Below are 27,014 nucleotides of genomic sequence, written 5' to 3' on the forward strand. Positions count from 1 at the left end.
AAGTAAATACCTAATATAGTTTTGATTTCAGAACAGTTCTTGTATTTTTAATAATTTTTTTAAGAGGGGCTGAAAAATATATATTTTTGATTTATTTTTTAATATCTCTGAAACTATCGAAATATATTTATTTATATCTTAGGTGTATGTAAAGTGATCTGAAAGGAATCCAAAAATGCAATAATATACAGGGTGTTCCATTTAAAAAAATCATCCACGTCCACCAACACTTTTTTAAGCCACCCTGTAGAAGTTAAAATATTTTTCTGAAATACATCCTGGTACATACTTTAGGTTTGCACTAAAACAAAATTCTCAAGTATTTTATTCTATGAGCTACAGATGCCCGACGCACTATTGCCGGACCCTGTATATTTATAATTAATTTATTTTTATTTCCTAAAATATTTTGATTAAAAGAAAATATGTAAAAGTAGGCATCGCTGTGGCGGTCAAGCTTAATTACGTGACTAAAAGTTTATTTGGTATGAACTATATTATCAAAAATGGTATATATTGTCAAATGTATCAGTTTTACAAAACAATCAATTTATAATCTTGACACTGATCAATAACTGTCAACAAATTATAACCTCAAATCAAATGACCACAAACCTTTGAATAAAAAGATTAAGGAAGGAGCATATCAAAAAACTTAGGTCGAAAGCAATGGGGACCAAAAATGGCTGCCTTAAATTCCGGTTTATCAGTAGCGTTCTAATTTTATTAAAAATGTATAAAAATATGATATAGGATAGACTCGACAATTTGTTGTTTTATTTTATGTTGTCAATAAATGTTCGTAATTATTAAAATTGTTATCTATTAAAAATATTTAATTCTAATAAAAATTGATAAGTTATAATAATTATCTATTAACACAAACATCCGATACGCTACTGAAACCGGTAATTCAAATTGACGTATTTAAATTCTTTGACATCTAATATTTGACAAGTAGCAAATAAAAGCAAAAATGCAAGAAAAAATATATCATCAGCATAGATTTATGAAGTTAAAGATGTAGCAAAGACCACTGCGCATCCTGCCAGTTTCCCACTCCAGGATTCCAAGCGCTCGGACCAATGAATAACATTTATTTGAATAACGCGCCGACTGGGGCCGATGAGCTGTCAACCGACTCTATTTTCTGCCATTTTCGTTGTGTCAGCTGTGTGTTTACAGTCGTTCTAGTGGCTTTGTTTGTGTTTAATTTGGACTTACTATTGTTTAAAAATGCCTAGGTGTGTTGTAAAAAACTGTATTTATAATAAAAGTGCCAATTACTATCGGGATAAGACTGATGTGCATTTATTTCGGTAAGTAATATGAAATTTGATAATTTAAAGTAGCCATGTTGTTTTCTGTTTTAACTTTGTACAGGACAGCATTTAGTACGTTTTCAATTTTTTATTAAATTAATGGAATCCAAATTGATAATTGCAGGAAAATCAGTTACAGTTTTCTAGATTAAGAGAATAATTTCCTTATAAATATATGGAGTTCATTCTCACTTTTATTTCAGATGTTATTGACACGAAACAGTATAATAAATTAGAAATTATTTTAGTTATTAATGTCTGTATATCTAATCTAGATTTTACTTACTATCTTATCTAGCCTTTTACTTTAGCTTTTACTGCATATCTAACCTATACCTGATTTATTTTAGATTTCCTAAAAATAATGAGATGTGGGAGTCTTGGAGAGCAGCTTTGGATTTAAACAAAGATGATATTTTTAAATATTCTCACGTGTGTCATTTGCATTTTAAAGAAGATTCATTTGATAATGAAAAATCACCCTTTTCATTACATTTAAAGAAAACTGCTATACCTATATTGGTAAGTGCTAATTTAGAATATTTTATGTTTCAAAGTAATATGAAATATTAATAAACAGGGAATTTAAAAAAAACTGCTAGTTCATTATAAAATATATATTTTTTATAATTTAGCCTTTGTCACAATACTTTATTATTATATTTTACTATATTATATTTTAAGATTTAAATAAGCGAAATGAAAATTTTTTGAAAGTAGTGGTTACGTGACCACTACATTTTATTTTTTGATCAATTTTTATACATTTTAAGAATATTTATTACTTTTTTTATAGATTACAAGTAACACTTCATGTCGTGCTGCAAGTGAATGTGACCTATCTAGAAAGACCACTGATTCCTTTTGTTCTGAACATGCAAATACAATACAGAGTGTCTCTGTAATGGATTGTAGTTCTCTGCCGTCTACTAGCACAGGTGTTTTTAAGGACAATCTAGAACTACCATATAGACCATCGAGTAGCACTGAACCTTTAGAAAATATGACTTCACCACTTTCATCCATTGCCAAGGATATTGCGGTAAGTCTGGTTACAAATGTAATTTGAATTAGAGATCTTAAGGGGAATATATTGGGAATTGGTCTATATCATGAAAACCATTTTGAACTATCAATATCAAAGTATGCTGGATCGAAAACCGTTTGAACATACAGTACTGCAAAATAATCAACCAAACCCTCAACTGTAATACAGTACTACTGTATAATCAAGAAAAGGAAATGGCGAAAGTGAACTTGGAAATGATGATCGATGACATTCTTCGTATAATTTTTTATATAAAATAACAGTGGTCTTCATATCCAAGCTAACTTTGACACCATTTTTTCAATTGTATTGTATAATTATATCTCAGAAGCTGATTATTTTAGGCATATGATGTTTTAGAAAAAATGTCAGTGTAAGTTTACAGAGAATTAAAATATACTTTAGCACATATGCTATTCAAGTATAAATAAAGATATGTAATAAAAAGCTTTGCTTCTAATATGCAGAATACCTGGATGAACTAAATAAGAAAACATTGTTGATAAAGAACTGTTTTTGACACATACGAGTGTATTACACTAAAAAAAGTTTTAACTGTATATTTTAATAACAAGTACAATTGCTATAAGAAAAACTTTGCCTGTATGTAGGGATGTGAGCAAATTATAAAAAACTAAATACCCCCAAATTTTTCTGACATTGTCATGTTACGGTCAAAATGAAAATGACGGTCACGTCATTTATTTTTATGACACTCTTGTCATTTATTTCTTTGTTCACCTAAATTTATGACGTAAATTTATGATATATATCTCTTTATTTCATTTTTTCTTTGAAAACCCCCAAATTTTTCTGACATTGTCATGTAACGGTCATAATGAAAATGACGGTCACGTCATTTATTTTTATGACACTCTTGTCATTTATTTTTATGACACTCTTGTCATTTATTTTTATGACACTCTTGTCATTTATTTTTTTGTTCACCTAAATTTATGACTTAAATTTATGATATATATCTCTTTATTCCATTTTTTCTTTGAAAACAAATGGACCTTAGTTACTCAGTGTGATATAGCTGTGTTTTGTTTCATTTTTTTTTTAAATATTATTATTTTATTTTAAAAGTATACCTAAGCTATGCCTTTAAGCTTATTTAGTGAACGTAGAACCACTAAGACTGATTTTTGTTTAAGTTTGTTTGTATTTGTTAATATATCTTTATCTTTACTTCCCTAGCGATTTTTTTACATTTAAGGTAAATGACCATAAATGACCGTAAATGACACATAAATGACAATGTCATGTCACAAAAAATAAATTACCATTTTTACATCCCTACCTGAATGTCTGTAAGCATTTTTTTGTTGATTTAACATATTAACAGAATTTATTTTATATTTTGTCGGTTGCATAAAGGCAATCCATATGAATATTTGACATAATGCTTACCATGTTTTAAACTACGGCAATAATTATTAGTTCATAAATATTATTTTCTTACGCTTTGCTAGTAATATTGTTTACTAAACATCAATATACTTTTTCAGGATACTACGCCACGAGAAATGAAATTGACAAAGAAGCTAGTCACAGCTCGAAGAAAAATTAAACGTCTTAGAGCCAGTCTCCAGCATTACAAAAAGAAGTCAGCCACTCTTTCTGATGTCATCAAATCATTATGTGGTAAGGTAACTCCCGAAACTTTGGAAACTTTAGCACAAATAGGTCCTAACGAAGAATTTTTACAGAGGCAAATAACTAAGAAGCACAAATATGGAAATAATTTAAAAGCTTTTTCCCTTACGTTACATTTTTATTCTGTAAAAGCTTATAATTTTGTCAGGAACACTTTTAATTCAGCTCTTCCCCATCCTAAAACAATATCGAGATGGTATAAAAATGTAAATGGGGAAGCTGGTTTTACATTAGAGGTGTTTCAATTATTAAAAAAAAAGGTAGAACATGCCAATCGCACAATTATATGTAGTTTAGTAATAGATGAAATGGCAATTCGCCAACATGTAGAATTTGATGGAGTTCGATACTACGGATTTGTAGATTATGGTATTCAGCTAGAAACTGACTCTAATCCAGTAGCAAAAGAAGCACTGGTATTTATGCTAGTTGGTGTCAACGAATCTTGGAAGCTTCCTCTGGGATACTTCTTAATTGACTCATTAAATGGTTTACAGAAACATAATTTACTAATACAGTGCCTAAAATTACTAAATGAATCGGGTATCCACTTGGTGTCTATCACTTTTGATGGGGCTAGTAACAATATTACTTTGGCTAAACAACTGGGTTGTAATTTTGATTATAAAAATATTAATTCAACATTTGTTGACCCTAACTCTGGGAGAAGAATTGCAGTTTTTTTTGATCCATGTCATATGGTAAAGTTAATTAGGAATACATTGGGTGAAAAAAAAGTTATTATAGATGACAACGGTGGAACAATAAAATGGGATTTTTTAACAGAGTTGTGTAAACTTCAGGATGAAGAGGGTTTGCACTTGGCTAATAAAATGCGAAAATCACATATATTTTATAGCAACCAAAAAATGAAGGTTAAATTAGCCACCCAACTATTTAGCCAATCAGTAGCACATTCTTTGGAATATTGCAATGAAATTTTAAAACTTGAACAGTTTAAAGATTCTGAACCCACAGTAAAATTCATACGCTATATAAACAACTTATTTGATATATTAAACAGTAGAAATTTGCACCAACTTGATTTCAAAAAACCAATCAGTATGCAAAACTTTGAAAAAATAAATTCTTTTTTGTGTGAATTATTAGATTATTTAAAATCATTAAGATTAATGGATGGCAAACTATTGTGCGAAAGCGGCAGAAAAATGGGATTTGTAGGGTTCTTATTTAATATAGAAAGCCTTCAATTTCTTTATAAAAATCTAATTTATGAGAATAATTTACTGTTGTATTTCCCTACCTACAAAATAAGTCAAGATCACATTGAATTATTTTTTGGGCAGATTAGATCTCTGGGTGGTTACAACAACAATCCATCAGCAAAACAATTTAAATCGGCGTATAAAAAAATGATGGTCCATCTTGAATTGAGAGATTCATTTAAAGGGAATTGCATTCCGTTGGAAGCAATTCCAATTTTAACTCCTTCTGAGGTAATTAATAAAACATGTGGTAAAGAACGCATTTCAGAAGTAACCGAAGAAGTAATTGAAGTTGAGGACGATGAAATATTTCACAATGCTTTAAACATAAATATAAATATATCAGAATTTAAAAAAGAGGCCATAACATACATTGCTGGCTTTGTGGTTAAAAAAATAGGTAAAATTTTAAAATGCGAGGAATGTGTCTATTCACTTTCAGGTGACAGGTATAATTTAATAACGTCCTTTATTAATCAAAAAGACAAAGGACAGTACCTCTTTTATCCATCTGAAGATGTTATGTATATTTGTTTAACAACAGAAAAAATTCTTCAGATATTTTTTAACGGTTCAGAAACTGTTATCGATATTAAAAAAATAAATATTAGAGTTTTAAAAATAATAATTGGTAAAAAAAACTTATTTGAATCACTTAATAACCACTTTAGAGAACAAAATATTTTTACTAGCCACTTTAACAACCTAATAGAATTAATTTCTTCTATATATGCAACTGTGCGAATTCATCATTATAACAAAAGTCTGTTTGACAAAAGTAGAAGTATACGGTCTAGTTATAATAAGTTAGTATTATTTAAGGGACAATAATATTTTGTAATTCTGTAAAAATATATTTTTTTTTTCAAACGTCAAAAAAGTATTAGTTTTTACAACGTGACTGACAATATAAAAAAGTAATTTTACTGCCTAGGCATAAAATTAAAGCACTTTTATGCCCAAGCAGTGCGAAAATATATTATTAAACTGACATAAAGTGTCAAATTCAACGAGCGTAACCATAGTTTCTCGATATATAATTATATACAAGGTATTACAATATAATTATACACATCAAATCTTTTTATATTATTTGGAACGTTTGAAATTGTTTAAAAATTATCTGTAGCGTTTCTAAAATAGCATGTTCTATTCAGAGTAAAAATGACTTTTTGTGCCTCGCCTGTATGTAAACGTTCAGCCTCGCCACAAAAAGTGTCATTTTTATTCCTAATAAAACAATATACTATTTTTTTCACACGTCACAAAAGTATTAGTTTTTGCGACGTGATTGACAATGTAAAAAAGTAATTTTACTGCCTAGATATAAAAGTAAAACACTTTTACGCCCAAGCATACAAGTGCGAAAATATATTATTAAACTGACATAAAGTGTCAAATTCAAGGAGGGTAACCATAGTTTCTCGATATATAATTATATACAAGGTATTACTTTTAAATCTTTTTATATCATTTGGAACGTTTGAAATTGTTTAAAAAATTATTTGTGGCGTTTGGAAAAAAATAGCATGTTCTATTCGGAGTAAAAATTACTTTTTGTGCCTCGCCTGTATGTAAACGTACAGCCTCGCCACGAAAAGTGTCATTTTTATTCCTAATAAAACAATATACTATTTTTGTGATTAATATTGTGTTATTTTATATTTTATAGCCCATTGTAGAATTATTTTTATTTAAATAGTTTTAAATAAAGAATTTTTAATATCATAAGGTGGTTTTTCTGCAGTCCTATTCTACAATTAAATTTGCTTATTAGCGTCCTACACCAGAAGATTTGGCCTGCAGACTTGGTCTGCGGATAAGAACTTTGTGTTTGTGTGCCGGACCAAGTCTGTAGCAGGCCAAGCCATTGGCGGACCAAGCCTGTCACAGGCCAAATCAGAGCAGACTTGATCTGTCAGATTAGATTGGTCTAAAAAACGAGTAGCCACCCATACACCAGAAGATTTGGCCGGTGGACTTGGATCACCCTTATCACTTACCCCCGGTATTTTCAGGTACAGATAGCGTGTTATATATTTTATTTGACGGATAGCGTGTAAAAACGTGTATCTTCTACCAATTGTTTTATCTTTAAGATTGTTATTTGTTAGATAAAAGTTATTTATTTATACCTGAAAATACCGCGCCTTAGGGGTATAAAAAATAGATAATAACCTACCCTCAGACCTACTGAATATATATATATATATATATATATAAAATTTCATCAAACTCGGTCAGGCCCAGTCAGGCCGTTTCGGAGGAGTAAGGTAACAAAAAATTAAAAAAAACATCCCCTATTAAAAAAGAGCGGTTGATGGTAGAAAAAGAAAATTTAGGGTTGTATGTATTTTTGCCAAATTGTATTAATGTATTAATTGCCAAATGTATTAATTGCCAAATCATAAAAAAATAGAAATAAAAAAAATTCCAAAAAATTAAAAAAAAATATTTTTTTTTGGGCCACCAAATCGATAACCTAGTCTCAGACCCACTGATTATACATATAAAATTTCATCAAAACCGGTCAAGCCGTTTCGGAGGAGTAAGGTAATAAAAAAAATTAAAAAAAACAACCCCTATTACAAAATAGGTGTTGGTGGTAGAAGGGTGAAAATTTAGGGTTGTATGTATTTTATAATGCCAAATCATAAAAAAATTAAAATAATTTTTTTTTCAAAAAAGTAAAAAAATTTTTTTTTTTCTTGGGTCACCCTTATCACTTAGGGGTATAAAAAATCGATAACAACCTAGTCTCATATCCACTGATTATACATATAAAATTTCATCAAAATCGGTCAAGCCGTTTTGAAGGATTAAGGTAATAAAAACTGTGACACGAGAATTTTATATATTAGATGTATATCATTATTCACTTAAAAATTTCTAAATCCGCTCCTGGCGTGACCCCCACCAAAGGAACCCAGATCGGAAAAACAGGCAGCCTTCGCGCATTATAAAATAGAGCATTTGTTACCTCTTTCTCTTCTAACCTCTTTGATCATCAGTTAATTTTTATCAGTTTAATTTATCAAATATATCAGTTAATTTTAAGCGAATTTCGTAAATAATCAGTATACTATACCTACTATAGACCGAGAGCTGGCTACATAAAAAACCTTATCATCGTAACATGGCTATTTTTTGTGTGAAGTATCCTTTTGTGTAGCCATTGTGAAATAGTCATGTCTGCCAGCGCGATCCCGGGGCTTAAAGCGGGGGCGGCCAATCGAAAGGGTGAAATTTTGACACTAAAAATATTATAAGGTACACAAGTTATAATTGCCAAATAGCTTTTATTTATTATTAGGAAACGTGTAAAATTGTTGACAGACATTTTTCTCGTGGCTGAAATGCCGGCAGACAACGCGAAAGAGGCATAGAATTTTGACAAAAGAAAATCATCGCATACATGCATGTCGGTTGGTGGAATGTCATGTTTATTGTTAATTAATTTAAAAAGCCGTGTGCAAAAGGGCCTTTCGTTATTGAAATAATAAAAAAATATATTTATAATATAATCGTATATTATATGATTTATCTATACTTAAATGGATGAGGCGGCGAGCGTTTGCTGAAAGCGCTAGAGTAATATCGCGCTTCTAATAACTGTCTGCAGCTGATTGAGCCACGATCTTTTTGTCTGCTCTTTTGCATACGGCTTTTAAAATAAATAAATATGACATTTCACCAATCGGCATGCAAAAATATAATTTTTTTTATTCTTCAAATTTCATTTTTTAATAATTTTTTAAATTTCATGCCTCTTTCGCGTTGTCTGTCGGCATTTTAGCGACTAGAAAAATGTCGGCCAACAATTTTCCACGTTTCTTAATAATAAATAAAAGCTATTTTCGCAATTATAACTCATGTATCTTATAATATTTTTAATGTCAAAATTTCACCCTTTGGATTGCAGACATGACTATTTCATAATGGCTACACAAAAGGATATTTCACACAAAAAAAATTTGCCATGTAACGATGATAAGGTTTTTTATGTAGCCTAGCTCTTAGACTACTAGTAACATTGATCGACAACCCTCAATAAATTATAATGTCAAATCAAATGACAATTACCAGAAATAATGTACAGTAATTCCAATCTTTTTCATCTGGTAGTCAAGTGAAAGAGAGAGTTCGATAATACAGGGTGAGTCTTAAATAAGTGCAAATATTTTTAGAGGTAATGTAGTTCGACCCCAGAAACACGATAAGTTTTTTGCAAATAAGACAGCAAATATTAGATTTATACGTGGCGTTGAATGATCGCCGAACAAAGAATAACATTATTTTGTGCATATCGCCAATGTTCAGTTTTTTTTGTACAAATAAGATCACTTACTTATCAAGAGCTAAATTTCGACTAGGTAACACGTGGTGCTTTTTGTCATCGTCATCACTGTCTTCCGATAACTCCAATTGACTGTGTATATCCCTAAATAAGGAAAAAAAGTAAATAAAACTTCAGTTATAAAGAATAAAGACCATTTAGAGAAAAGATATTCTTCGATTAAGTACCATATGATAAAAAAAAACGACATCAAGGATTGCTGGGGAATGACAATCGATAATAATTTTGGCGAGGTCAATCTCTACGTCTATAACGTCATTTATAAAAATTTACAAAAAAACTTGTCAAAAATTAACACTAATTATAGAAATATTATCTAAATATAAGGATAATAAAGGATAGAACATTTCCAGACACAAATCTATTTCCAAAAAAGTATTTTTTTTCGAATTCTACTACAATATTTAAAACTCATTTTTACTCAATATAAAAATAAATTACAATCTTCTTAAGACCAACTGGCAGTAGGCGCCATTAAAAATAAATAAGAGTACGAGCTAAGTAAATGACGATGTAATCATCGATTGTAATTCCCCAACCGTCTTTTACGCTATTTTTTTTTCGATCGAATGGTAGTTTTGATTTTAATGCTTATTTAATAAGAAATACTTACGTTGAAGGTATCCTAGACGTTGTAGGACGTTCTCGTTCTGTAACAAAAGAAATATTCGTATTAAAAAACACATACATACCAGCGAAACCAACAAAAGAAACTTTATTTTAAAGAGAACAGCTGGGGATCGTAAAAACCTTTGTTTGCAGGACAGCAATTTTCTGCTGAAAAGTATTATTACATTTCATTTCGGACAATTACAATCCTGTGTGTCGTGACTAAATAAAAGGTTTGCTCAACTTTTCAGTGTATTTCAAAAACTAAAAAGATAGTGATTCGTTTAAAGTAAATATACAGGGTGGAGCACCTCATTCGCCACGGTTGATTATACGAAAACGGGAAGATGTAGAAACAAAATATTTTATGGGTATACGTGGAGAGGCAAAGTGCCCAATTTAAAATTATTTTGAAATATACAGGGTGTTTCAGAACTAAGATTCCAAACCAAACCAAAGTTATATTTTTTCTTATGGAACACCCAGTATTTTATTTCATTTTTGGATTTTTGAGCCCAAAAAAAGGCGTTTATTATAAGGGTTAAATATGTTTAAAATCTTTGGTTTTTGAGATACCTATTTAAAGATATTTAAATTTGCATGCTACAATATAATAGATTATTAACACCCTGTGCATTACATTTCAGAATTAATTCTTGTGCTAAGTTTAAAGGTAGAGAAATAAACTTTACTGCAAAATGTTATTGCTTCCTTAAATGTATACAGGGGTATCAAAAATTGCTGATCTATTTTAAGGAGTTATTTTACATAAAAACTTCGTTATTTCAAATACAACACCCATTATTTTTTTAAATAAATCGAATCAGATTTAAATGTTCTTTGAAACTATATTAGGGTTTCCTATACCTATCTAGCTCAGATTTTGAATAAAAAACGATTTTTAAATATAATTGCAATCAAGGTGGCTGGTGTCGCCATGGCAATTTTCTAGTGACAGTAACTATTTTTAAAGTCGACAATAGTTTATGGACTTAATTTAAAATTATTTAAATTTATAGTAGTTTACTTTTATTTAATTTATCTTCAATAGTTTAATAAGTAATATTTATTAAATACGTATTTCTTATTCTACCAAGAAAAACGAAGAAGTAGTCTTTGATTTATTTTACAATGACTTGTAGATATATGGATTTTCTTTAAAAGAGCCAATTACGGCAAATTCATTTTCTTTACTTCCAATGATAGGTTTCTGCCAAATAGGTTTGGAAGAATCCTATTTGCATATCTTTGAGCATAAACTCTTGAGGCCAAAAAGCAATTTTCCTCACAAAATAAAATCACTAGTAACATATCCATTCGTTCCGCCAGCAGATACTGCTTTATTTTTCTTGATGAAATAGTGAATACTTACTTATATTAAACTATTGTAGGTAAATTTAAGTAAACTGTTATAAATTATAAATAATAATGTCCATAAACTAATATCGACTTTAAAATAGTTACTAACTCTCACTAGAAAATTGCAATCATAGCGACACCAGCCGCCTTGATTGCAATTTTATTTAAAAATCGCTTTTTATTCAAAATCTGAACTAGATAGGTATAGGAAACCCTAATATAGTTTGAAAGAGCATTGGAATCTGCTTCGATTTATTTAAAAAAATAATGGGTGTTGTATTTGGAATAACGAAGTTTTTATGTAAAATAAATCCTTAAAATGGATCAGCAATTTTTGATACCCCTGTATAAATTTAAGGAAGCAATAACAATTTGCAGTAAAGTTTATTTCTCTACCTTTAAACTTAGCATAAGAATTAATTCTGATGTGTTCTAATGTAATGCACAGGGTGTTAATAATCTATTCTATTGTAGCATGCAAATTTAAATATCTTTAAATATCTCAAAAACCAAAGATTTTAAACATATTTAACCCTTATAATAAATGTCTTTTGGGCTCAATAATCCAAAAATGAAGTAAAATACTGGGTGTTCCATAAAAAAAATATGACTTTGGTATGGATCTTAGTTCTGAAACACCCTGTATATTTCAAAATAATTTTAAATTGTGCACATTGCCTCCCCACATATACCCATAAAATATTTTGTTTCTAAACTAATTGAAACCACTAATTTATTCCACTAATTGCGAGGTTCTGTATGAAACTTTACACGCAAATACGTATAGAAAAGATTAAAAATAGATCTCTATTAAATGTACTTGGGTATTAGTAAAATTTTCTAATCGAGCAATAAATAGTCCAACATAATTTTTTTTATGAATGATAAAGACCCACACTGTCCAGCTGTTGTTGGCACGTGGACAGCTTGATCCACCTGGTGCAGGTGGCAAACAGGTGGTTACGCACCTACCACGTCCAGACCGCGTCCGCCGAGAGTACCCGGAGGTCGTCATCTAAATAATAAGCCGAGAAATATTAAAGCAATCTCCTTCGTATTTCCGACGAGAAGCGGCAACGTCGCGCAGGTGAGGTACCGCAGCGAAACGGTTTCTCCGGGTACCGACCGCGTTTTCTTTGTTTCCGACTGCCCGTCTTCCGCTGGGTCGTACACCGCGGTACCACGGCTGCGCACCGGGTGCTTTCCCGATCGGTTGTTGACATAGGTGTGCGTTTCTTCGCTCCAAATCACATATTACGCGTTTTAAAGATTTAAAAAGCCTAATAACGACCAATGAAGTTCGTATACTACTGTCACGTTTTATGCATTCACGCGTATAATTTTCTATTGTCATTATTTCAACATTTTTTTATTAAACTAAATAAATTTACAAAAAGTGCAGATGTCACATTGTCACAATTAAATAAGACGCCATTATTTCCGCCCAAATCATTAATTAATTTGCTGATTAATAAATTGTTCTAAATAAATGTGGATTTGAATCAAAAATCAGAATATTAATAAAAGTTATGTTGTATAGTGTGTTATGAATGAGCATTCGTCAATAAACAAAATAAAATTTAGAAGGTGTTCGTTTATTACCAATGCAAAATCTCATATTGTTTAGGCACAAATAATGGAATACAAAGGTTGGAGGTTGTCTTTTATATTTTGCATATACAGGGTTGTTAACAAATTTTAAGTTTTGGGTTCGTTGAAGGACTATTAGAGCTACAATTTAAAAATATTTTTACAAGATACAGAGTGTCCCAAATAAATAAAAAATATTAAAGTTGTATTTTTTTAAATGGAACACCCTGTATATTATTACATTTTCAGTTTCTACGATTAAAATAAAGGTAAATTTGATAAAGGTTTATTACACTTAAACCTTACCGTTTTTGAAATATTTTCAATTTTGTGAAATTGCAGTCAAAATTTTAAGGCTTTATTTCTCCAAGGGTATCAAAGTTTTAATTACGAAATATTTACTGAAATTTATTTATTGATTAGTTATTGTGATGCAATAATAAAAATTATACTACCTTATACAGAATGTCTAAAATTTTATTTTAAATAATTACTAGCTTTAAACGGCAATAACTTGTTTAATTTAAATAGAAACCCTGTATATTTTATGAGAATCAGATGCACAATTTAATTGTCTATCAAATTGTATTGTTCCATTTTTTACCCATCTCATTTATCAATATACCCATGGAATACTGACATTTTAGATTATATTATTTTTAAAGATGTACCAAATTTTTAAAGAGTACAGATACTACAGATACTAATATTGGCGATATAGTTTGTTTATTTCATTAAAAAATAAAAAAAAAAACTGTTTAAATATTTGTTAAAGAGGACCAATTAATATGATTCCAGTATTCAAACTACATTAATTGACTGTTTGCGTTGATTAATAATAATTGCTTCAAATACTAAAAAACTGAATTTTGTATGTGTATTTAGACAGTGTAGTAAAAAGTTTTTGACAAATGCTTATTTACAACAACACAGAGACATTCATTTTCATAACTTATTATTATATTGATTTCTGATTCAAATCCACATTTATTTAGAATAATTTATTAACGAACATAATTAAGTATGTAGTATTAGTATTTGGGCGGAAATAATAGTGATATATTTTATATTTAATTAATGGGTATACTCTTTTATAAAGATTTAAATCTAATTTAGTTTTCTTTTTGCATACAAGTGGGCTAGTAATATTATCATTTAGCTGAGCTAATATTATCATTTAGCTAAGCTAAAAACGATAATATTACTAGGCTGTACATTTTCTACATTTGTTGCTTTAAAAACAAATCTAAAATGTCAATATTCCATGGATATATTGAAAAATGAGGTCTAAATTATAAGAAAATGCATTTTCTACGAAAACTTGAAGGGATAGGTCTTTTACCTACCTTTGGTATAATACAATTTTATAGACAATTAAATTGTGCATCTGATTCTCCTAAAATATACAGGGAATTCCATTTAAATTAAACATGTTATTGCCGTTTAAAGCTAGAAATAATTTAAAATAAATTTTTAGACACTCTGTATGAGGTGGTATTATTTTTAATATTGCAACACAATAACTGATCAATAAATAGACTTCAGTAAATATTTAGTATTAAAAACTTTGATACCCTTGGAGAAATGAAGCCTTAAAATTTTGACTGCAATTTCATTTTGCAAATATTTCAAAAACTGTAAGGTTTAAGTGTAAAAAACCTTAATCAAATTTACCTTTATTTTAATCCTAGAAACTAAAAATGTAATAATATACAGTGTTCCATTTAAAAAATACAACTTATATTTTTTATTTATTTGGGACACTTTGTATCTTGTAAAAATATTTTTAAATTGTAGCTCTAATAGTCCTTCAACAAACCCAAAACTTACAATTTGTAAAAATCTAATCATTTAGTTACAATACTCCGTGTCGTATGTGGTGAAAAACCCTGTAGAAACATAGCAGACGCGTGTCAGAGCCGCAACAAGTCAATTTTAAAAAGACTTAAATCTTAAGTCATTTTAACTTAAAACTTAGATTCTAAAATCAAAATGATTTAAGTTTTAAGTCTTTGACTTAAATCATTTTATTTCAAGTCAAGTCATTTTTGTAAAAACTTAAATCAAAATAAAGTTATATAGGTCTTTTTTATAACTTAAGTCTATACTTTTGACTTAAATCATAATGATCTGCAAGTTGAATCAGTAAAATGACTTAAATCAATATAATTACCCTCAACTCATATGTAATCTCTGCTCAAGTCAAGACAACCAGAATTCAATTTAAGTACCTTTTTTAAATGTTAATATTAATTTTCTTGCATTACCAATTAGGCGATTTTCTTAGTAAGTATCGTATTATTAATTTATTGTAGGTACAGAACCACTAAAACCACATAAAATAAAACGGTTAATTTTCAGAACAACTACAAACAAAAAAATATGTTTTTTTATATAAAATTTAACCGATTTCGTAGTACTTTATACAGGGTGGCCCATCGAAAACGTTCCGCAAGGCATAACGGCCAGGGTAATTTTTTTTCAGAAAATTCAAAAACACGTAAATTTTGTTTGTGAGGGGGACAACTTTTGCCCCAAAAATGATTGCAAAATCTTCAACCCTCTAAGCGGGGGTGTCATCCCCTAATTATTTTTAAATGGGAAGGGGGGTCAAGTAGTACCGCAGTGAAAAGGGCTTTCTATTCTCTATAATTATCCGCTTCGTTTTTGAAAATCGGTCGAGTCGTTGAGAAAATATGAAGGATTGAAATTTGAAAAGTTTATTTAAACATTTATCTAGATGTTTACGCATTTTTTCACTTGCCACAAGTTTGAACGATCAGATGCGGTAGTTGCTAGATAGCTGTTCTGTGACTTATGCGTTGAAGTTCTTCTCAATATCGTTAAACTTTTTAACAATTATGGTGTACTCACTTGCAGAAAAAGTGGAAATAATGGAACTTTATTTTAAAAATAATGAATGTGGCAATCGGGTTGCGCAGATATTCAATGAACGCCATCCTGACAAACACCTTTATGGCAAAATTATTCGCGAGTTAGTAGCAAAATTTCGCGAAACTGGTTCCGTTATGAACAAAAAGAGGCAGAGGGAAAATCCTGTAGTAAATGAAGCTATGGAGGTATTCGTATTGGCCCAACTTGCCCTGGATAGTACGCTGAGTACAAGAAAATTAGCCAATGAGACCGGCGTGAATCGTACAAGTGTCCAAAGGATATTAAAAATACACAAGTTCCACCCGTACAAAATTCAGTTGGTACAAGAATTCGACGAAGACGATTTTGATCGTCGCTTGCAATTTTGTAAAACTATGAGTGAACGAGTGGTGAATGATAATAATTTTCTATTTAATGTGTGTTTTTCGGATGAGTGTACTTTCCTTTTGAACAGTGTTGTTAATCGGCACAACTGTCGGTACTGGGCTGTAATAGCTCCTATGTATATCGATGGTATAAGCTAAGGGCTCGAGGATTTTAAAGTATTCTTCAATATATTCGAGATCGCTTGAAAGACAATAGACACACTACGCAAGCGTAACACAACACATAATTAAAGCCGGTTATAAAAAGACTTAAATCTGTTTCTATTTCAGAATAAAGGTCAAAATCACAAATCATTTTGAAAAAAACTTAAAATTTTCTTTCGAAAAATGACATAAAAATCAAATGACTTAAAACTGCTATACATATATTTATATATTTTTGTTTTTTAATGTTTCTAACTAAAAAATTACACTAAACCACATCCTATACCTAGCTCTTGTTTTAGAAACCTAACAACTTCTTGAGTATATTACCAACTCCTTGAGCAGCATTTTCAAAAAATAATGTTTCGGTTTGCTTTAACTTCCATTTTGTGTATAACAATTCCAAAAACTTTGTAAATCATAAAAAATTACTATTATGTGTAATATTTAAATACTCTTTAGTGCCTTAAAATTGGTTTATAGCTTCAAAATACCGATGTAATGTGTCGGTGATTTTTCAAGGATAAACTTCTGGAAAATGAAATTATAAACTGTTGTGCCGAATATATTATCCAACGGTCCCAGTTCATTTAGAATTACTCATTCTCCTTACACACTATATCCCAAAATTTGCAAACATGCCAGCAAAAAATAAATATAACTTTATAGAAGTCAATAAATATACAGAAATCTCGACAACTAATATATAATAAAATATTTAAAAGAAAAATTCTTACGTGATCTGCACTGAAACTCAGACATTGACTATTAACTAAAATAATTAAAATGTGTATCCTTTAAAAGAAAACTAACCAACTTGTTGACATCAATATTTAAAAAACGTGTCAACAACTCTGCTCAATTACGACAAACGACAAAAAACAAGTGATGTTTGGGTGCTCGTTTGGATGTTATGCCTATTCTATTCTTGGTTGTTATTTTCATATTTCAAGTAAATATTTTTAACGAATCCGTACAATCCTACTGGATAAAATAATATATAAGTCATTTTATTATAGTTACTCTTTTTTAATAATTTTAAAAACATACCAATAAAAATATTTTGTTAGTTCATAAAATAATTAGGAACCGTAGGCATAAGTTTTACGATTTCTGAAAACTCGATCTTTCAAGTGGAAAAGATACGTCGTCAAATTTATGTATCAATATAGTACCCTCACCGGCACGAAAAACGGACACCTTAAGATTTTCACGTATTTTAAAGTTTTATATAGGTATTGTGTTCTAAGGGACCGATTTTTTAAGCAATTTGTAGCTAAATTATTTGACTTTTTCGTAGTGATGGGAATACCGGTTCCACATGAATCCCGTTACAATAGCGAAAATAGAAAATCCCGTTACAATAGCGGGTTCCAGAAAATTACCACGACAAAATACCGCGATTTTGTAACCGAGGTTCCGACTTCCAAAGTGTCGCGGTCCTCGCTAAAAATATATCTAACTTATCTATATTTGTAGCTTAATGTAACTTTTATCCGCCACTCATTTTCCAAATATCGAGTTTATAATTGTGTATAGTCAATCTATCTCATTTTTAAAAAAATGATGACATTCCTTGTTATTTTCCATCAATTTTCGTTTAAATAAAATCAACGGCTCATATTTATGTGTATTGCAATATAATATATTCAATGTTAAAATCAAGAACAAAGTCCAAACCACTGTCAAAAATTGTTTATTGGCCTAACCTAACCTTAAAAATAGATATAAACAATAAAATATTTGCGTAAGTTTACTTGAACCATTTCTTAACTATAAAAATGTCATATTTTCTTGGGTTGAGGTTCGTTAATAAATAATAAATTTAGTTTTTTTTTAAAACATCTTGACGTTTCGCCCTTAATTTCGGGGCATCTTCAAAAGTTTTTAATATCTTGAGATATTTATTTTTTCAGCACTTTTAATGTTCATGCTATTCAATTCATCCAAATCGAACCTCAACCCAAGAAAATATGACATTTTTATAAACAATAACACTTATACAAATGTATAAAAGCAAATAAAATATTTATATTTTATTTTATTTGCTTTTGCGTTTCATCTTTCAAACAACGCTATTTTATACCATGCCTAGTACATACCAAAAATCGGCATTTCTAAAGTAACGTAGCGACGGGAGCACCAACGCCAATAGTAACCGACCAAATCGCGACGGGCAAAACCGGAACCCTAGAAGCGCTCCAGCGACTGCTGGAACGAAGTACGTCGCCGCCGAGGTCGAGCGTCAATAGTCAGTTACAGAAGGGACCAGTTACTTCTGTTCGCGACAAACAGAACTACGGCTCTAGGAGAGCGATGGATGGAGCGAAGTTACGTCGCCGCCGAGGTCGAGCGCCGATAATCAGTTACCAGTTACTTCTGTTTGCGACAGGCGGAACTACGGCTCGAGGAGCGCGACGGCTGGAGCGAACACACGCGACGCTACGTACATACCAGTGCCAGCAAATACGTTTAAATAAAATATACGACGGCCTTCCCATAAGAGCAATGAGAGGATTTACGTCCCAGTATTGAAGGAGGACAGAAAATCGAGTCGAATGTTCAAGACATAGGTTCATCCTTGTTTAGTCAAACCTCCTACAAACCAAGGATAGACTTATGTAAGAAATGCATTAAAATTCTATAGCTATCCTTCAATATCGGGACAGGAATTTAAGCGGTACCCTCCGTATACTTTATTTTAAACGTATTTGAGTGCCAGTTATTACTGTTGGCGACCGACGAAATCGCGACGGCTGGAGCTAAACACGTCTCTATGCGGTTACTACGGTTCAAGCTAACTTGAAGAGCGATTATAAATAATTTATTTGCAAATTATAAATAATTTATAATTTTGTCGTCATCAAATGTCGTTACTCAAATACCGACACATCACTACTTTTTAGTACCTCTTTCTAAATTAAAATTATAGTCAATTATAATAATAATAATAGCTCCTGTATATAGCGTTTAACGCCTTGGGAGTAGGAAGGTACAGCTTGTCATGCTAGAGCCGTTCGGTATACAAGGAAGGTAATGTGGCTAGCACTACGCTTCAACCGCCTATTATAACCTCAGGATTGTGAATCCCAAGTACTCATTTAAGGCTGAGTCCGACCTAGGTACCCAAACTATTTTTATTTTAATAAAAATAGTCGGCTGATGAAATGCCGGGTGTAGGATTCGAACAACCTTGAGATTGGTAGACGAGAGCCTGTACCTCTACGCCACCGGGCACCTCATCTGTCAATTATACGAGGGAAAATAAAATATTGATATTTCGGTAAAAGCACCCTGTGGAGTACGTTAACACAGCAAGGAATTCAAAAATCACTTTATCATCTAGATGTAGCTTTATTATAGTAGCTCGATATTCGACTCTATTTCGATTTCTCGATTTTCATCATCATCATTCTCAGCTTATTCAACCATTTCCAATTATGGTGTAGCCTCCCTCATTTTTCCGTATTTTTTTAAAATTAAAATCATGTCTTTGTGACCCGAGTCAACAGACCTATAAAATAGTGTTGATGATTTATGTAATGTCACTCTTTTGATTTGGTTGCAATAATAATAATCATATGCCTGGTTGGCAGACACCAAACCAAACTCTAGCAGAGATGGTTTTAAGTCCAAAAGTTGATCTCTACCATGATCAATTAGAGCAGCAATAGCACTCTAGTAGAGTAAACAATAAAGATAACAATTTTCAATGACAGTGACATTACAACTACAATAAAAACAATTTTATAAGTGTATTGATGAGGACTCAAAAGCAAAGGCATCCTTTCAATGTTAAAATTGCTGTAAATCGTTACTGTCTTATTCAAAAACGAACATCTCCAATAAAAATAAAGCTATTGAAATGAATCAAAACACAAACTATCGAGAAAAGGCGTACCTAAATGATAAAGTAATTTTTAAATTCGTTGCTTTGTTAACATATTCCACAGGGTGCTGCAAACCTTCACCAAAATATCAACATTTTGTTTTCCCTGGTATAATTATTGAACTAACAACTGTCATTTTTAATTTTAAAAGAGGTACTAAAAAGTCAAATAGTTTAGCTACAAATTGCTTAAATCATCAAAATCGGCCCACTAGAACAAAATATATAACTTTAAAATACACCAAAATATTAAGGTGCCCGTTTTTCGTGCCGCGGCGATTGTAGTTTGATAGACCCTTAACCCGACGTCCTTTGCCGAAGTCTAAAAAGAATATTTCAAAAAATCAAACTTAAACTGGTGTGTAAAATACAGCGCTAGTTATAAATTACAGCAATTATGAGAAAATATTAAAGATAAAACACCTTAACTGGAAAGGTAGGGTATTTATGAAATATGTTAAGAATTGGTAATTGCAAGTATTATATATCGGGCAGACTAGAAGATTTAATTGTACTGGATTTAAAGAGCAAATACCTAAATTAAGAAATGGTAGAGTAGATAAATGTTGTGTTGCTCAATATATTTTTGATAAAGATCATTGTGTAGAATGTAGATAATTTGGTTAGGTTACCCTGCCCAACAGGTATGGTAGGCTATTAAGATCCGTTGATTTAAGATTAGGAATAATATTTGCAACAAAATTTGTAATAACATCAAAATCAGTCAAAGTCGCAGTTTTTGACATAAAAAAAATTGGAAAAATTCCTTTACTTTGAAACTAAAAGAACTGCCTACCAACTTTTTATTACCATATTTTAGTATGGGCAGCTATACGACCTTCCGGCCAATTTTTTATTTTAATCATGGATTTAAATTAAAAAAATCAACTTGTTTAAAAACTTATGATAAATCAAAAGACAACGGTAAAAATTATAAGAACTTTTTCTATAAAGCTATAAAAAAGTATTCCTATATCAAATATATCCTATATCTATTCATCACATAAGTACAAAGTTAAAGTTACACTTGCCGTTGTAACGTTAAAATACCTTAATAGATCGAAAAATAATATAAAAGATTATAACATATAACACATATCCCTAATATCTATTCATCTATTAAAATGTTGGACCGATTTTTGAAGTTATTTCATGTGAATCCATTACACTTCTAAATGGCAGAGATTTATTTTGAGATTGTGAAGTGCCAGAAATCCGGTATTTGAATACATTTCATTCGCAAACTCTAGTGCAGGACCAGTTTCTTCTGATGCCAGGTTATATTTTTATTCCCGAGGACTAATCAATGTCAAAAGACAAGCTGAAGTCAAGGCTGTTTTATACCTTTTTTGAAACAGCTGAATGTTGGTGAAGGTAACTTCCGCCTACCCTAATTTATCTTCTAGTTCATTCCAAATTTCTGCCGACATTTTGTTCTGCAATAAGTCCTTTGCACTTTGAACATTAGATGGTACTAATTTTATTCTCCACTCGTAAGTCAGGTCATGACTATTTCCAAAAAAAAATCCTTTGATCTAAGCGGCCGATTTTTGTTGGTGGAAATAGGGGCATCGACAAAGTTTACAGAATAAAATATTTCGTTGACCGATGTGGAAAAACGACACCCGCCGTAAAAATGTCAAAATTGTCAATATCGGGCAGAGTTACAATTATTAGTAGAGTTACATTTAGTACAGGACTTTAAATAGAAAATTTATCAAAAAATCCGATTAAAATAAAAAATCGACTTTTTTGCACCCTGTTTTAAATCATCCCTGGATGGTGATAACTTGGATAGCAAAACACGCGTCCAGAATGTATTGGAGTATTGTGGTGAACTATTGTTTTATATGATTAATGACTTCCAACCTTAAAATTCTTAATGTTAAAAACTAGCTGATGTCCGAGACGTTGTTCGCGATTTAAATTCCCCACGTGTTACAATAATTAATAGCTATTTATACTTTTTAATGGGATGTAGCACTTGATAAATTTGCACTTGTAAAGTGTACTCGTTGTGGTGAACAATAATTTATATCTTAAATAGTAGACACATGAAATGTTTTTATCTTATGAATAGCAATAAAATTTGCAGCAGATAAGTACCTTAAATAATTATGATGAAAAAAATTCCTTATAGACTTTATGCCACTATTTTGACCAGAATCAAGGATTCACTGTGAAAGTTAGTTTTGACGTAAGAAACGTCAAAAGTTGATGTAGTCAAAAGTTAATCGCGACCAAATTTGGTGGGTAGGCTATGTGAGCGACGGTGCACACGGTCCCACCCTGCAAAGTTGGATACGGGCGGCGCGGCGTTTCGTTTACATCTTCATCAGGGTGAGATTAAGGATTTGATATTGAAGATAAATGATAAATGTGATTCGATTTCGGCATAATTGGGGACGGGCTACAGGATGCCGTCCTCGACGTTTCGAACCGATGCCTCTAAACGGACGAAATCATCAGGATTTTTCTTGATTATCCACCAAACCAAACTAGGCACGTGCATAGACGTGCCAATTTAATCAAATTATTTATTAATTTTTATAATTTATTACTTTTTCAACATTTCAAACTATACTTTTTTCCTTCAATTAACTACACTAAACCCTTCAATTTAATAGCATATTATGTATATATGTTTATAGCTGTTAGTAAGAAGTTTCACTTCAAACATGCGCACATAGTGCACATACAATTTTTTTCAATCATTGATTTTATATTTGTATATCATCAATAGTAGACTACCTATTATTTTTTTTAAAATCTGCTTCACGTACAGGGTGTCCCATTTTGGTTGAAATCATACGGTATCCCCGTTATTAGTGAAGATAGAAGAATGCGGTTTGCACAAACTTGTCCCACTTTTTTGTCAAACGGAAAATGCTGTAAAGAAAAATTTCATGGCCCTCTTCGTTTCTGAGCTACCCTGCGAAAACTTTGCATTTTTTGACACTCACCGTATCTCTGTTATTGTGAAAGGTTAGGTGAAGATAGATAGAAGGTGAAAATTGATTCTTGGAGAACTTTTTACGTATAATACAGTGGTAGTATAGGTAGTGTAGTCTGTTATTCTAATAAAAAAAACATTTTTTGGAGATATGAACTAAAGTTGTTTTGTTAAATGAAACACCCTGTATATTTATCAATTATATGACCTTGCTTGGAACAAAAATCTCTAGATTTATTTTCACTATTTCTTCTTCTTTCTCAGCCTGGTTCCATCCAGTGTTGGATATAGGTCTCTTCTAGGTTTTTCCATGCTTCGCGATCTCTAGCCAATCTTATCCATTCTCTTCGCCCCACCTGTTCTTTCACTATTTACTGTATACATATTTAAAAGTTTTCATTAAAAGATCATTCTTATTAGCAGGCCATGATTGATAATAAAAGAAATTAAAGAATTATATTACAAATATACTGCTATCTGTCTCTTATTTTATTTTGGGAGTTACTAATAAATTTTTTATCTATCAGGAAAACTTAATTCTCTACCGCTATTTGTAAATCTTGGAAGCTATCGTATCGCAACTTTTAGATATTTCTTTAGCTAATTTTAAATGAAATATACTTTCATCAAGATGGAGCTCCCTTTCGCAACTTTGAAAATATTAGAATTTTGATAAATGACTATTACCCAAATCAACGAATTGGGACATGGACCACTATCGATGGCCTACCTGAGCCCCGGATTTGTCCGTACTCGATTTCTGTAGTGGTGAATTTTTGAAATATGAAATATATCCTGGCAACTACAACAATGTCGAAGACCTGGAAAATGCTACCAGACAAACTTTTAGATATTTGCAAACCCATCCCGTTATAATAAAAAAGAAGAAAAATATAATCAGAGATTCAGTGGTAACAGTTTAAAGGTAAAATTATTCAGTCCCAAATAAAGTTTTAATTTGTGTATGACTATTGAAGTAAATGCCATTTTTATTTTTTTTTGTTATCTATCACGGCCTACTAACAAGAAATTCACGTCTTTTAAATATTGCAGTAAATAGTGAAAATAAATATAGAGTGATATATATTTTTGAGAAGCTCGTTGCAAGACGGATCATATGATTTATAAATATACAGGGTGTTCCATTTGAAAAAACGTAACTTTACTTAGTTCATATTTTCTAAAATATTTTTTTCATAGAAAAATAGACTACGCCACTGTATTTTAAGTAAAAAGTTCTACAATAATCAGTTTTTACCTTCTCGATACCTTTCAAAATAACGGAGATACCATACGATTTCAACCAAAATGGGACACCCTGTACAGACTTTTCCACCTCTAATTTTTCTTTATTATAGAGTATATAAGTAAGAAAGAAAATAAATGAATTAAACATAACCCAACCTAACGAACGTTTCGATTTCCCATTATTAAACGTTAAAGCTTCAAAAAAGGAAGCGAATTATATACGCTCTCAGGGTCGATGTCTTGTGGCAATTTTCCAACAATCGGTTTTTATTCTCATAAAAAAAACCGTCCACTTCTTAGCACTTGTTCACTCTCACCGCACAAAGTTTAGGAAAACATCATGGGCCATTAGACAAAGCAAATCGATAAGCTCGGACGTTTTCAGGAGAAATAGCGCGAATTTTTAAAATCATTATGGCAAGATGAAAGGAAAAAATATGATAATAACTGTCGAGAAAACCTCAGAATGTTATTTTTATGTTTTCTAAAAGTATAACATATTTTATGTTTTTAGTACATTATAATAGGGGAGCCCGTTTAGAGCGAAATGGGGATATACTCGAGCGTCGTGGGCAGGGTTGGGTAACGACCCGTAGAAAATTAATTTTTTACTTGTATGTAGAAATGTGAGTAGAAAATGTCGAATATGTAGAATATTAAGTAGAAAATGGTATAAAATCCGAGTACATATACAAACTCAGTTTTGTATGTTTAAAGCTGTTTTGCCTTTTACAAGTTTCCTCATTTTTAAATTCTATTAAGTGTTATTAAGCTACGGGGTACGGGATGATAATAGAAATTAAAAAAAACTGTAAGTTGCTGAAAAATTCATATATTTAACATTTTTATTCAATTTTTTTGGAAAATTATAAATTTCAATTAAGATTCTTTTAAATTCACTCCGCGAAGGGGTGAAAAATATAAATAAGTGTTTTTTTTCAAATTTCAGAGAAACGGTAAGGACTTTGAAAAAATTGTTTCAATAAAAGCTGCCCCCTAGATTCTAGCCACCCTATCTCGGTTAATTTTGATTTGAGTAAAAAAAGTATAGAGACCATGTTCATGTAAAATTGGACGCTCTACAACTTTAATTGGATTTTTTTTCTAGTCCTTAATATTTCTCCGAAATTTAGAAAAAAATAATTCTACTCACCCCTCCTCGAGGGTGAATTTAAAAAAATCTTTCACAATTCGTTTTTAAATCTTTCAGAGTAACTTATATCAAAAATTCAAGTTTTTACCAAAACTTCGTATTTGAAGGTCTATTTTCTTGGAATATAACATAACGAAGTGCAGTAAGCTTGAACTGGAAGTAATTGCGCTTTAGTTTATGCCAGAATTGTGCAACTGATTAGTACATACTGTCAGATAGGATTCTAGCCCTTATTCAGGTTAAAGATAACGTAATTTCCTATTAAATAATTAAATTAGTTCGTATGTTTGTTAAATCTAATGAATAAAAAATTAAATGATTAAAAAACTAATAAGAAAGGAGTTAATATTATTGTCAGGAGTTAAATTAGGAGTTAACATAGTCAGGTTTTACTTTTAATCTGAAATTTCCAAGTCCTTTTTAAATCTTTCTAGTCGAAGTGTCAACACTGGGCGTCGAACAAGCTAAGATTCTGGTAATTGCTTGGTATTTTCGGCTGATTATAATCGATTTCTGCCGGCGCCGGCGCACAGTGTAGCACTCGACAAAAACCAGATACAATCTGTTTCGCATTTATACAAATATTATTATTTATCGCCTTAGGAAGGCCTATAATTACCAAAAAATATATGAAAAAAATTGAATATCAGTATTTTTATTATAGTAGAAGTGTGTTTAAGTGACCGCATTTTTCAATTACATTGGGGTGAATATTGTGTAGACGAAAAGAATATTTCCTAGCGGCACAATATGGAGAAAAACACTTATAGTAAGTGCATTCTTTTTCCATATTAGTTGTTGTTAAATTCGATCACTGCTTTTATATACATGACCATTACAAAAAGTCAAATCGAGTCTGAATGAAAATTAGTAGTGTAATTTTATTTATGGTTTAAAAAAACGGTATAAAATGGTAGACGAGATTTTTCGTGTAATGTTGTCCCAAGTATTGTACTTTAAAACCATTATTTCAGTTTCTGCGGAAAACTGCGATATTTTAAGTTTTCGATTTTTTTTAGGAGAATGTCCAGTACTTAAAATAAAAGATATTCTTGAATAATGGTACGAGAGTTGCAAACGAAGAGTGGCAAAAATTTGTGAAAAAATTAAGTTATGTTTACATTTAGAAGATTGTTTTGAAGAAGAAGATTCGTTTTTTCAAGAAGAAAGTCGTTT

The 27,014-nt window shown here is 30.8% G+C and overlaps 1 protein-coding gene across 3 annotated transcripts in view; it reads right to left on the reverse strand.

Moving 5' to 3' along the window:
- LOC115890583 (AF4/FMR2 family member 4-like) overlaps nucleotides 1–27,014 on the reverse strand; it is a 298,633-nt gene that overhangs the window by 34,872 nt on the left and 236,747 nt on the right. For all 3 annotated transcript variants that reach the window (XM_030910855.1, XM_030910854.1, XM_030910856.1), the window contains exons 8-9: nucleotides 10,226–10,262; nucleotides 9,604–9,696 (exon numbers count right to left, since the gene is read on the reverse strand). In XM_030910855.1, coding sequence (XP_030766715.1) covers nucleotides 9,604–9,696; nucleotides 10,226–10,262 — 130 coding nt within the window. The remainder of the gene's footprint in view (nucleotides 1–9,603; nucleotides 9,697–10,225; nucleotides 10,263–27,014) is intronic.

Source organism: Sitophilus oryzae, unplaced genomic scaffold (assembly GCF_002938485.1).
Source record: "Sitophilus oryzae breed Bouriz unplaced genomic scaffold, Soryzae_2.0 scaffold_888_pilon_pilon, whole genome shotgun sequence".
Taxonomy (NCBI): domain Eukaryota; kingdom Metazoa; phylum Arthropoda; class Insecta; order Coleoptera; family Curculionidae; genus Sitophilus; species Sitophilus oryzae.